This window comes from Hyperoodon ampullatus, assembly GCF_949752795.1.
Source record: "Hyperoodon ampullatus genome assembly, chromosome: 10".
Lineage (NCBI taxonomy): Eukaryota > Metazoa > Chordata > Mammalia > Artiodactyla > Ziphiidae > Hyperoodon > Hyperoodon ampullatus.
The window spans coordinates 4,729,715-4,741,201 of NC_136923.1; the positions used below are offsets into that span (position 1 = coordinate 4,729,715).

Here is an 11,487-nt window from a genome sequence, read left to right on the forward strand (position 1 = left end):
GGATTCCAGCTTCAGAGGCATTCAAGCCTCTTCTAGACAGTGGGGCTCCTGGAACCCAGCCCGACATCCTGGTGGTGGTGTGTACTCCTCCTGCCATCAGGGCTCCTGCTCGGCTCTCATTCACTGTTCCCTGAGGCCACCTGCCAAATCCCCGCTAGCCTGTGGAGCTGACCCGTCCCTGAGTTTGAGTTAGACTTGAACCTGTGGCTCAAAATGGAATTGCCTTAGAACAAGTACCAGTGTAGTTGAAGCAGAGTTGAGATGTATGTTTTTGTGTGGATAAGCTGGGAGGTCCCCGTCCTCCCACATTCTAGGGGCCATCAGACCCTAGTTCACTGGGCAGGACCCCACAGGGAGTCAGTGCCGGCCCCCCTGCAGAGGACGTATGCTTCACAAGGATGCTCTGCACGGGGGCTTCAGTGTCAGAGACTGGTGTTGACAAGCTGCCCCCGTCATTTGGTCAGCCCCGTGCTTTGTGCTTTCTCTCCCAGCTCACGATGCCCAGCCCGATGCCCGAGTACCTCAATGTGCACTACATCTGCGAGTCCGCGTCCCGCCTGCTCTTCCTCTCCATGCACTGGGCCAGGTCCATCCCGGCCTTTCAGGCACTTGGGTAAGTGGCTTTTTTCTCCGTGTGTATCCTTGGGCAGGGCTTTTCCTGCTCTAGGAATGGCCTGGAAGATCTCTGAGGGCCCTTCCAGTTTGTTCCTTTGCCCCGATTTGCTTGTTAAATACAGTTGGTGGAGTGGTAGCAAGGGGACAACCTTGGTGGCCAAGGCTGCAGTGTTCCTCAGACCTTTATCATGCCTTCTCCATGTGCCTTGGACTTGGTGCTAGGAGCAGGGGATGGAGTGGAATGGAAGGCAGGACTTGTCCTGTGATCTTGAGACAAATACGGGGTACTGCGTCTGGGGGCTTCTGAGATGAAGACAGATTGTTTTGAGGTGCATCAGCCGTGCTGTCCTGAGTGTAGATTCCCCCCTCCTCCCTGCTGCAGCCCCAGCTCCTCCCTGGCAGGCTGGGTGTGTCTGTACCTTTCGGAGCCCACCCTCGGCTCTCAGTCCTTTGATCACTGCAGCCTTTTGTGACAGAACCACACCAGGGCTGTTAAGGGAATAGTTTCTCTTCAGAGGGACTTCAATTAAGGCAGTCACGGACAGTGGTGTTTGTGAAGAACAATCCTGGGCATTCCATAGGCCTTCGGCAAATACATGGTGACACGACTTGTTTGGGACACGCGGGGGCTTGGAGGAGTGCCACCGGCCCCCGCACCCACCACGCCTCTGTGTCCCCAGGCAGGACTGCAACACCAGCCTGGTGCGGGCCTGCTGGAACGAGCTCTTCACCCTCGGCCTGGCCCAGTGCGCCCAGGTCATGAGCCTCTCCACCATCCTGGCCGCCATTGTCAACCACCTGCAGAACAGCATCCAGGAAGGTAGGGCGGGGGCTGCGGGCAAGGACGGCTTGGTCTCGGCTGGCCCGCCGCTTAGCCAGCCTGTGTCCCACAGCGTCCCTTACCCGTCAGAATGTTTAAATTTCTACCCGACTGCCTTCTTTTCACATAATGAAGAGGAAAGGAAAAAAATAATTGGGAAAAGGTGCTGATTTCCGACATACAGACATTGAGTGATGTTTTCAGAATAGTCACAGCTTCTGTTTTCAACTTCACTGACAGGTTGCCCTTTCATGTATCTCACAAATCCTCACAACCCTGTAAAGTAGAAACTGTTATATCAGGGTTACGTATGGGAAGACCAGGTCCCAGTAAGGTCCCTGGCTTGCCTGGGATAAAGCAGCAAGTGGAAGAGCTGGGGACTGGGGCACAGACCTGGGTCATGTGACCCCCTAGTCCAGGGCGTGAATGAACAAGTGAGTCTCTTATTATGAGATCTGTGCAACCACCTGACATCGGGTGGTCAGGTCCCAGCCATCTCAGGACTGGGGAGTAGCCGGGGCGGTCTCCACAAGCTGCACACCCGCGGCACACTGAAGACACTGTCAAGGGAGCCCACGCTGCCCAGGGTCTAGACTATCCCTGCAGATCACACTTGCATCTGAGGTGGAGTTGAATTGCTCTTTTAATCAGGCATCCCAGTGTTTGAGACCTAGGAGTGTGAGTCACCTAGTCACACCTTCGTTTTTCTAGTTATTCCTTTGGAATAGTTATATAATGGTGATTTTTAAAACCCTGTAACATTTTATTGAATTTTAGGTTTGTTCGCAAACGAGCTTTAGTTTTATTTTTAACTGAATATAATAATACTGCCTTCAGCAAGATACTGTCATGAAGACTAAATCAGACAACAGATAAAATTATTTTGACAACTAAAAAAATGCCAGCGTGTTCAGGTTGGCAGATATTTATTCAGTGCCTGCAGAGACTTGGAAAGAATTGACCTTGATAAGAACTGGCATGTGGGCCTTCAGCACCTGCAGGCCAAAGGTGCTGCCCAGGGTGGGGCCGGGGAGAATCACTGGTCTCGGAGGTCGTTACTGAGGCTGGATATTAACAGAGTGGAATCTGGGTGCCTGTTGTCACTTCACCTATAACTGGAAAATGAGGCTCTTGAGATAACTGGTTTTTCATTTAAAAGTGAAACTATTCTCTCATTTTTTTCAATCTGTGGCCCCTCAAAGAAGCTCATGTTATTGCTCTCATTAGCCTTTCTCAGAGGATCTGTGATGTTGATTTCTAGATAAACTTTCTGGCGACCGGATAAAGCAAGTCATGGAGCACATCTGGAAGCTTCAGGAGTTCTGTAACAGTATGGCGAAGCTGGATATAGACGGCTATGAGTATGCATACCTTAAAGCTATAGTTCTCTTTAGCCCCGGTAAGATATGCAGTGGTCACAGTCACTCAACGACGGTTTTCCACCTGTGTCTACTGATATTTCTGAACATGAGCATGTTTGTCGGGTTGTCAGCAGTGTAGAGAGAGCCCTGCCACACTGTGTGTGACTGAATGTTCCCATAATATATGTGCTTTGCTAGCTAACATAAATACATACATTCTTTTAAAGTCCTGTCTTTATATTCCCAAAGAAATATGCTGTAGTAACTTCATATGCTAAATAGATATCATCTGTATCCTAACTAAGCCATTGGCTAAATAAGACTACGGCAAACAAAGTTGAGTACACATTTGGCCCTCTGTGTCCACGGGTTCCGTATCAGTGGATTCAACCAATCGTGAATCAAAAATATTCAAGGAAAAATATATTCCAGGAGTTCCAAAAAGCAAAATTTATTTTGCCATGCACCAGCAACTAGGTACAACTATTTACATAGCATTTATAATGTATTAGGTATTAGAAGTAATCTAGAGGTGATTTAAAAGTATAAGGAAAGATATGTGTAGGTTATATGCAAATACTATACCATTTAACATAAAGGACATGAGCATCAGTGGATTTGGTATCCATGGGGGGGTTCCTGGAACCAATCCCCTGTAGATACCGAGGGATGACTATACTACCACCCAGTGTCCTTTTTTTGTTTTGTTCTGTTTTGCTCTTTGCTAATTTTTAGGTATGTTAGCACTTATAATCCAGTACAGATCGAAACTGCACAAGTTTACCCACAGTCTCTGTAGGACAGTAGCAGCAGCAGCTGCAGGGCATGCCAAAAGGTGTGGTCACAGCAGATGAAGAAGAGGCAGCGAGACTGTTGGTGGAAAGTAAGAGTCGACTGGGCTGGCCTCACTCACTCCCCGTCAGCTGTTCTCTCTGAGCCTCCTGAGAGGCCACTTGGTGACTGTTGTCCTCGACAGCAGGGGTGGACCCAGCTTAACCTCTCTGTCCCGCTGCCCCGGCCCCCTACTCATGAATAACAAAATAGCTAATAAAAGTGGGAGACACTATGTGATTAAATATCTAGAGAGCAGATGGTAATTTCTAATTTCATGTGGTATATGTTGTCTGGAGTAAGGAAGGAAGCCACAGGTCTAGAACCAGCCCCAGTGGGGCTGCTGAGGCTGGTGTGAGCACCCAGGGGCCACACCTCTCCTGGGAACCTTCAGGTCGTGGCAGAGCACAGAGGAAGAGCCAGTGTTCTAGCAAGAGTATCCAAACTAGACCAGCCTTCAGAGCTCAATCTATTGCACTTGAGAAATTTGTCAGAAGTTTTACTAAAAATAAGTACTGAGAAGTCTGCAAATGAGGCTTTCCAAATACAGAAGACAATTTGGGGTACTTTTATTTTTTCAGATCATCCAGGTTTGACCAGCACAAGCCAGATTGAAAAATTCCAAGAAAAGGCACAGATGGAGTTGCAGGACTATGTTCAGAAAACCTACTCGGAAGACACCTACCGGTGAGGCACACGGGCACGATGGGGCGAGGCTGGATCTGTAGCTGCAGATATCAGTTACATTGGCCTTCCCATTTCTGGCAGCCTGGTAGAGCCTCCATTTGATCACACTTTAATTCTTGCATTTTACGGCTGAAAATGGAGTGGGGAGGGTCAGGAGTCCCAGGCCATCCCAGTGTTGCTGGGTGACTGGGTGAGACCTTGGGTTGTTGCTCTTTAATTTGAGGGGTTGAGAGCCTTGATCTCCTTTGGGGCTGATGTTGTGTGTGAGATGAGTTCTCACGGAGACTCCGCTTGTCCAGAACAGTCGGCAGCCCTGCCCTTCTGCCCCACATTCACTGAGGAGACGGTGCTAGACAAAAGGGTTTCCTTGACAGAAGCCAAATCTGACCCCTAGAAAGAGTGACTGGGGTGGACAAAGTAGTAATTTAATCCTCACGTAAACTGATTTTTTCAATTTCCTTTATTTGGGTGAAAATTTATAATGTTTGGGCAGCAGGGAAAAAATGTTATCTGTACGCCTTTCTCATGCAGCTTTGACCAGGAAAGTTGTTCTGAAATAGGGCAGAATGTGCTGGCAGGCTTTCCCTCCAGCTGAGGAGTGGGAGAGCTCTTTGCTCGTGACCTCTTCTAACCCACTGGAGGCTATGTGAACTTCTGGGGCCTGTCAAGCATAGTGTTTCCCTCCCCACCTTCCCCCAATCATGTACTCTGCACAGACAGACCTCAGTCAGTAGGTGCCCTGTGGGCCTGAGTGCCCCAGCCCCAGGGGGACAGTTTCTCTGGTGTGACTGGGGGCCTGTGGCGGGCCCGGCTGGCAGAGAGCCTGCCTCTGCTTTAGGCACGCCGCCATGGCCAGACACAGCTTTTGCCAAAGCAGGATCCATTTTCTACTGGAGTCACTGAAGACCTCACAATGAATCTAGAATGGCTTCAGCCTCAACGCATACAAAGTGGTAACACACCCACACCAGAGCTCATACAGCCAGGCGTGTGGGCGTGCTGTCCCCTGAGGAGGCTCTGGGCCCAATCCACACCAGAAGAGGCTGAAAAGGCTCCTCTGGGGCTGCTGGCAGAGCCCCAGCACACGAGAATTGCCTTGACGATGGCAGCTCTCTGGCCTTTGAAAGTAGATGTTTCTGAAAAAATCCTGAGTCACTACTCCTGGTCCAGCCAGGGACCCTGGGGGAGAAGAGGGCAAGCCAGGTAGGTGATTTGGGGCCAGAAATGAGAGCTGGGGTGGGGGGGGGCTCTCTCATAGCACTCAGAAACACTCAGTTCCCAAAGAAAAGGCCCTGGAATGGTTGCGTCCTCTTTATACAGTCATGGCTTTAGTCTGTCCCATCCTTAGGCCTTTTCTCACGCTGTTTGTTCCTCCTGAAATCCTCTCCCATCCTTTGCATCTCTGCTGACAGGAACCTTAGCCAGCGTCTAAGGCCCAGCTAGATGTCCTCCCTGACTGGCCTTTTCTGACTTCCTGAGACCCTTCAGCCTGTCGGCCCCTTGGCACCTTTGGGTGCCCTGCCAGACACCGTGGCTGGGCAAATGGATGATTGTGCTGGAATACTGCTTTCATAATACAAATATATTTTCCCCTTTTAAAAATAACGTTCACTGTAGAAAAAAATTAGAACATTCTGGAAAGCAAAAAGAAAACTTTTAGCTCTTTGTAAATACCACTTCCCTGTTAACATTTTATGTATTTACTTCCAGTAATTTCTTAGTATGTGCAATTGGAATCAGAAAATAGAAAATAAGGTTTCGTGACCTTTTTTTCACTTAATATTCAGTGAGCATGTATACATTCTTCTAAATCATTTTCCATGGCTAAGGAGATGCCATAATTTCATCATTTCCCTACTTATGAAAATGTCAGTCGTTTCAAGACTGGGCTGGCCCTGCAGTTTGCATCCTGGTGCCCACCACTCTGGGTGCTGGCTGTGGAAATGGCCCATCCACGAGATGCTTCAGATAGTGTCCAGTGACCTGCCAGGACAGGGTCATGGTGTGCCCTCCCGGGGTTCCTTCCAAATAAAAATCTTATTGCTTTATTTTTAATAATGCTAAAAGAACACTGGAAATTAGAGCAATATATAAAAAGTTTTAATTGATGTAATCACTTCCAAATCCCAATATACCCAGAGGTCAACCATTAGCATTCTGTTGACCATCCTTCCAAGTACTTTATTTACACACATACATACAAATGAATATACGCAAATGAGGTCACGCTATACTTGCTGTTTCACATCCGCTTTTTTTTTTTTTTTTTTGGCTGCATTGGGTCTTCGTTGCGTCGTTGCTGTGCGCCGGCTTTCTCTAGTTGTGGTGAGCGGAGGCTACCCTTCATTGTGGTGCGCGGGCTTCTCATTGCAGTGACTTCTCTTGTTGCGGAGCACAGGCTCTAGGCGCGCAGGCTTCAGTAGTTGTGGCACGTGGGCTCAGAAGTTGTGGCGCACGGGCTTAGTTGCTCTGCAGCATTTGGGATCTTCCTGGACCAGGGCTCAAACCCATGGGATTCTTAACCGCTGAGCCACCAGGGAAGCCCTCACATCCTCTTAAGTTTTTATTCAGCTATATGTCATGGAATTCTTATCAATGAATATAGACCTTTATTATCCTCTTTAATGAGTATGTAGTGATTCATTATATGGAGACACCATAGAGACACCATACTTTATTTTAACCTACCCTCCTCTGACAGGTTTCCAGATTTTTCTTTTTGGTGGGGCTGAGGAGAGTTGTTATAAACAATGAAGGGAACATATCTGTATATAATCTTTGCACTCGTGATAAATTCCTACAAGAGGAACTGTTGAAATCAGAAAAGCAAGGGTGGACAGTGAATGTTTTTGTTTGATTCAGTTCCGAGCAGAGCAGACAGGGCCCTTGGGAGCCTATCCAGGGTGAAGTCTGAAGTGCAGCAAACCCCCTTCTCTAATGATCCTTCCTCTTACAGGTTGGCCCGGATTCTCGTCCGCCTGCCAGCACTCAGGCTGATGAGCTCGAACATAACAGAAGAACTTTTTTTTACTGGTCTCATTGGCAATGTTTCAATAGACAGCATAATCCCCTACATCCTCAAGATGGAGACAGCAGAGTATAACGGCCAGATCACCGGAGCCAGCCTATAGCGCACACCTCACACCTGCCGAGGAGCACAGGATCCGCCCAGGACCGCTCAAATACAAAGAAAATAAAGTAGTGGTATTTTGGTATGTGCAAATATTTCCAGTATCTTAGCTATTTCCTACCTGGTTTCTTTTTATCTGTTAATCCCAGACAGTAGCAACTAAAAGACTAGTAGGATCCTTTCCTGCCATAAGAAATGTTTTAATGCCTTTTGATGAAGCAGCAGATTTTGGAACAATCTTTTAACTCAGTTTTTATTTAGAAATTCTCAAAGGGCAAAAAACAAAAGCAAAGTTTTATAATGTCAGAGACTAGTTAAAGAAAACTAAACCTAAGAGAACAACAGTATGTGTGTATATATTAAAAACGTCCTTGGAATTAATAGCTACTAATTACCAGGGTAATGATATTAGCACTTTCTAAGCACTTCTTATCAATGTGTAATGTTAGCAACATCTTGCCTATGTGCAGGGCAAATGGAAAACTGTGTATGTCTTTTGCCGAAATACTAACGATTTCTGTGAAAATGCAATAGGGTTACAGGAGACAATCATTTATGCTTAAGGAAGGAAGGCATCATTCCTAACTGTACGCACATATTGCTGGTGTAGAGCTAAACTCCCGGGAATGAATGAAGATGCAGCTTATCTGTACGTGCAGTCAGGGGGAGTGTGGTGGCACAATCGTGGTGACCCGAATTCGAAGCTTCCTCAGCCAGAGCTGATGCTTGTCAGGTTCCCTGACCTCTGGTCCTGGTCTGTGACGGGCATCTGCAGGCTCCTCTGAACTCGGGGCTCTTCTGGTGACTGGTTCTCAGAATTGGATTAAACCAGTCAGATGTTAACTGCCAATTCCTGCAGCAACTGAAAACATCCCCGAATCACCTCCACCACTCACAGCAGTTGGAGCGTTCTGACCAAAAAGTGCAAGGTGAGCATTCTGAACCCTTGCCGGGACCTCCCGACTACAGTGTGGGGTGGTTGCATATTTTCCAGGTGGAGGAGTGCGAGGGCTCCCTTCTAAGCAGTTTCCATCCCAAATGCCCCTTAGGAAGGGCCTGTGTTCCTGCACTTGCAGTCCGAACTGGGAGGTGGACTGTGGTGCGGGTCTTGCTGCCTGCCCAGGCAGCAGCTGTGGTGGAGCTGAGTGGCATGTTTCTCAGTGTCTCCAGGCTCAGCACCTCTGTCGGCAGGTTTCTCAATGATCCTGGCATACCATGCACGCACTTGGGTTCCCCCGGTTGTGCCAGCAGACGAACTCTGGAGCATTTTACATGATGGATGCAAACAACCTTTAATCCCCAAAGTTACCATCTTCTCCTTGTAAGTGATAGCGACCACTGTTTACAAGAACAGAATGCGGTTATTGGGAAGTTTAGTCGGAGAAAAGTGCCCATAGTTCCCCTGGTTGTGAAGAAGCAGCACACATTAAGGCTGCCTCAGGTACCTGTACTTTCTTTCTGTGTAGCCCAGATTAAGAAAATACAGTGTGAGGCTAATTGTATTTCTTGAACCTTTTGATCAGATGATACCCCAAAAGACCCCAGTGCACTCACTCCCCCGCCTCCAGGCATCCATGGCCGTGTAAAGCTGAGGAGAGCAAGGTGGGTGCCTCGTGTGCTGCGCGTGGGTGCTGGGCCGCCGCCACGGGCTCACGGCAAGATGGGACTCTATCTGAAGCTGTCGGCGGCACTTACGGAAGTCATTAGTGGGAATTAGTGGGAACAGTGTCTCCAACTTGGAAATTCCTGTTTGGATCTAATTATATCATTTATCGTTCATGCCTTGGGAGCAAATTTTGGAGAATAGTTGGGGGGGGTACCCGTTATAAAATAATGGGAAGGATTTAATTTTGACAGCTTAAATTTTTGGTTTTCTAACTTTGAAGTGATTTAAGTTTCAAAATTAAGGCAAAAAGTGGGTAAGGATTTTCGCAGAGGGCATTTTGTAGCACTTGTGTGCATCTTACATAGCGAGTTGCCTATTTTTCTGTTCTTTTGACTTTGGATGTAAGCATGTCTGTTGATCCTGTAGCAGCTCCCTGGGAACACGTATTGTGTCACATCTTTCAGGTCTGAGTTCTTGGTGATGGTGAAAAGGTCCACACTGGCTGGCTGCCCTGGGCGTCCTGTGTCTGTGAGGCTTTTATACTCAGGTTGCTTTAAGGTATGAGGGCAGCTTAGCCAAAACCTAGACTGAAGTCTGTGCTGGGAACAGAAGGTGGTACCAACAGGGAGACAGTGAACACCTGGATGAGCACATGCCCCACTCCAGCAGGACGGCCCGGGAGAAAAGCCGATTCTAAGCCGGTCCTGCTCCCTGAGTCCCTTCGCTGCTGATGGCTGAGTCTAGTGGACCATGTTGGGCTTTGAACACTCCTCATTAGTTTCCTAGATCCCCTTGGCCTTTCTGTGAAGTGGGCTTTTCCTTAAAAATCAGCTCCACACGACCTGAGTTCTCGCCGCTCCAGATCATCTCAGGCCTTTGACAGCAGGTCCATTCTCTCGTCAAACTGGTTAAAAGAAGCCCAGAGTCAAGAATTATTTAAAGAGATTGCAAGTAAATATTTGGGCTCAACTTTCACCAGGCTTTTAACCCTTGTTAGTAGTTTGTGAAACTCTGATTTAGTGAAGTGAGACCAGCCCTGAGTAGTCTGCATCTGAGTGAAATAAGCCAGGATCAGGATTCTTTGCCACGAGAATCCTGGCCCAGCCACCCCTCCCTCCCTCTGTGAGGAGAGTACCTAAGGGAGGTGGGGACAGACGTACACCACTGCTTCTTGATGAAGTGGGCTCTTTTCCATCGGTATTTCAGATAACGTTGGACAGTTATGTATTGAAATTTGTGGAGTTCACTACATATAATCATAAAACAGGACCGGAAGAGACGTAGAGAAAGACCAAATTACTCAAGCAAATATTTTCCATGTTATTCCTTGAAAGTATTTTTAAGGAAGTATGTTACTTACCACACTTCTGATTTGTGTGTGTGTGTGTGTGTGTGTGTGTGTGTGTGTTTGGGGGTGGGGTGGGGAGGCTACCTTATTTATTGTCTAACCTCTGCCATGAGGCTGTGGTCAGGGTTCTTTTGTTGTTTGGGTTTTTATATTTAATTTCAGGTGTAGTCACTTGTAAGATGTTATGTAATTGCCCTCAAGAGGGATCGTTTTCTAGCCTGTTGGCGTCAGTATTAAATGCAGACTCTCTCCCGAGGTGGTGGCAGTGGACACACCAACGGGCTCCCTGATCGATGTGGCGGCGGCACCCTCGCTGGGGCACAGGGCTGTAGCCACACTGCATGCTGGTTCTCTGGCTTGTTTGGGGGTAGCCACAGCAGGGAGCCAAGAACTAGAAGGGCTCTCGTTGTACCTAGTGCTCTTAATCCTGATCCTTTGAGGGAACACCAAGCAGAGCAGTCTTGCTCCCAGCCCTGCCCTCTGCCTGACAAGCAGCCTTTGGATGGAGATCCAAGTTCCAGGGCCTGATCAGATTAGAGCCTGGAAACGCGTTGCCCACTTTCCAGTGGAAGTGGCCTTATGTGCAATGGGGCTGAAGGTGACATTACAACTCTTCTGAGTCCAGGTCATGAAAGGCGGCACCTTCTGATGCTCACCTTTATTTTTGAGGATGGTGCCCTTCAAAGCCTAGAAAGGCCGGAGAAAGCAGGGCACACACCCACATCCTTCACTGTCCCACTTCCATTCTCCATAGATTGTGCGGCTCTTGGAAAATGTCTTAACTTTGATGTAAATTTGCAAAGCTAGCCCCTCATCATGACTGAGTGGGATGAGTCTTTTGTACACAGAGTCCTGGGCCTCCTCACCTGTGCCTCCCACCAGCGGGCACTTCTGTGTGTTCAGCCCTGGGGTCCCTTCGGCGGCATTGTGTGTGTACAGATTTATAGGCTTGTGTGACTGACTGAATGTACATGTGTTTATACCTTCTCTATATGTACAGTGTATATAGCGTATGTGTACATAGATGTACATTATGTATACAGACATGTAGCCACATATCCAGACTTTTCCTTTTGTTTTACAGAGAAT

At 47.9% G+C, this 11,487-nt stretch overlaps 1 protein-coding gene across 3 annotated transcripts in view; it reads left to right on the top strand.

Annotated features, from left to right (window-relative positions):
- Positions 1-7,486, top strand: part of NR2C2 (nuclear receptor subfamily 2 group C member 2) — a gene marked incomplete at its 5' end in the record, with an annotated part of 64,544 nt that extends 57,058 nt beyond the window's left edge. For all 3 annotated transcript variants that reach the window (XM_079712934.1, XM_079712935.1, XM_079712936.1), the window contains 5 exons: positions 492-613; positions 1,296-1,435; positions 2,697-2,834; positions 4,209-4,314; positions 7,271-7,486. In XM_079712934.1, the coding sequence (XP_079569060.1) occupies positions 492-613; positions 1,296-1,435; positions 2,697-2,834; positions 4,209-4,314; positions 7,271-7,445 (681 nt within the window). In that variant the 3' untranslated portion in view covers positions 7,446-7,486. The remainder of the gene's footprint in view (positions 1-491; positions 614-1,295; positions 1,436-2,696; positions 2,835-4,208; positions 4,315-7,270) is intronic.
- Positions 7,487-11,487: the final 4,001 nt, after the last annotated feature.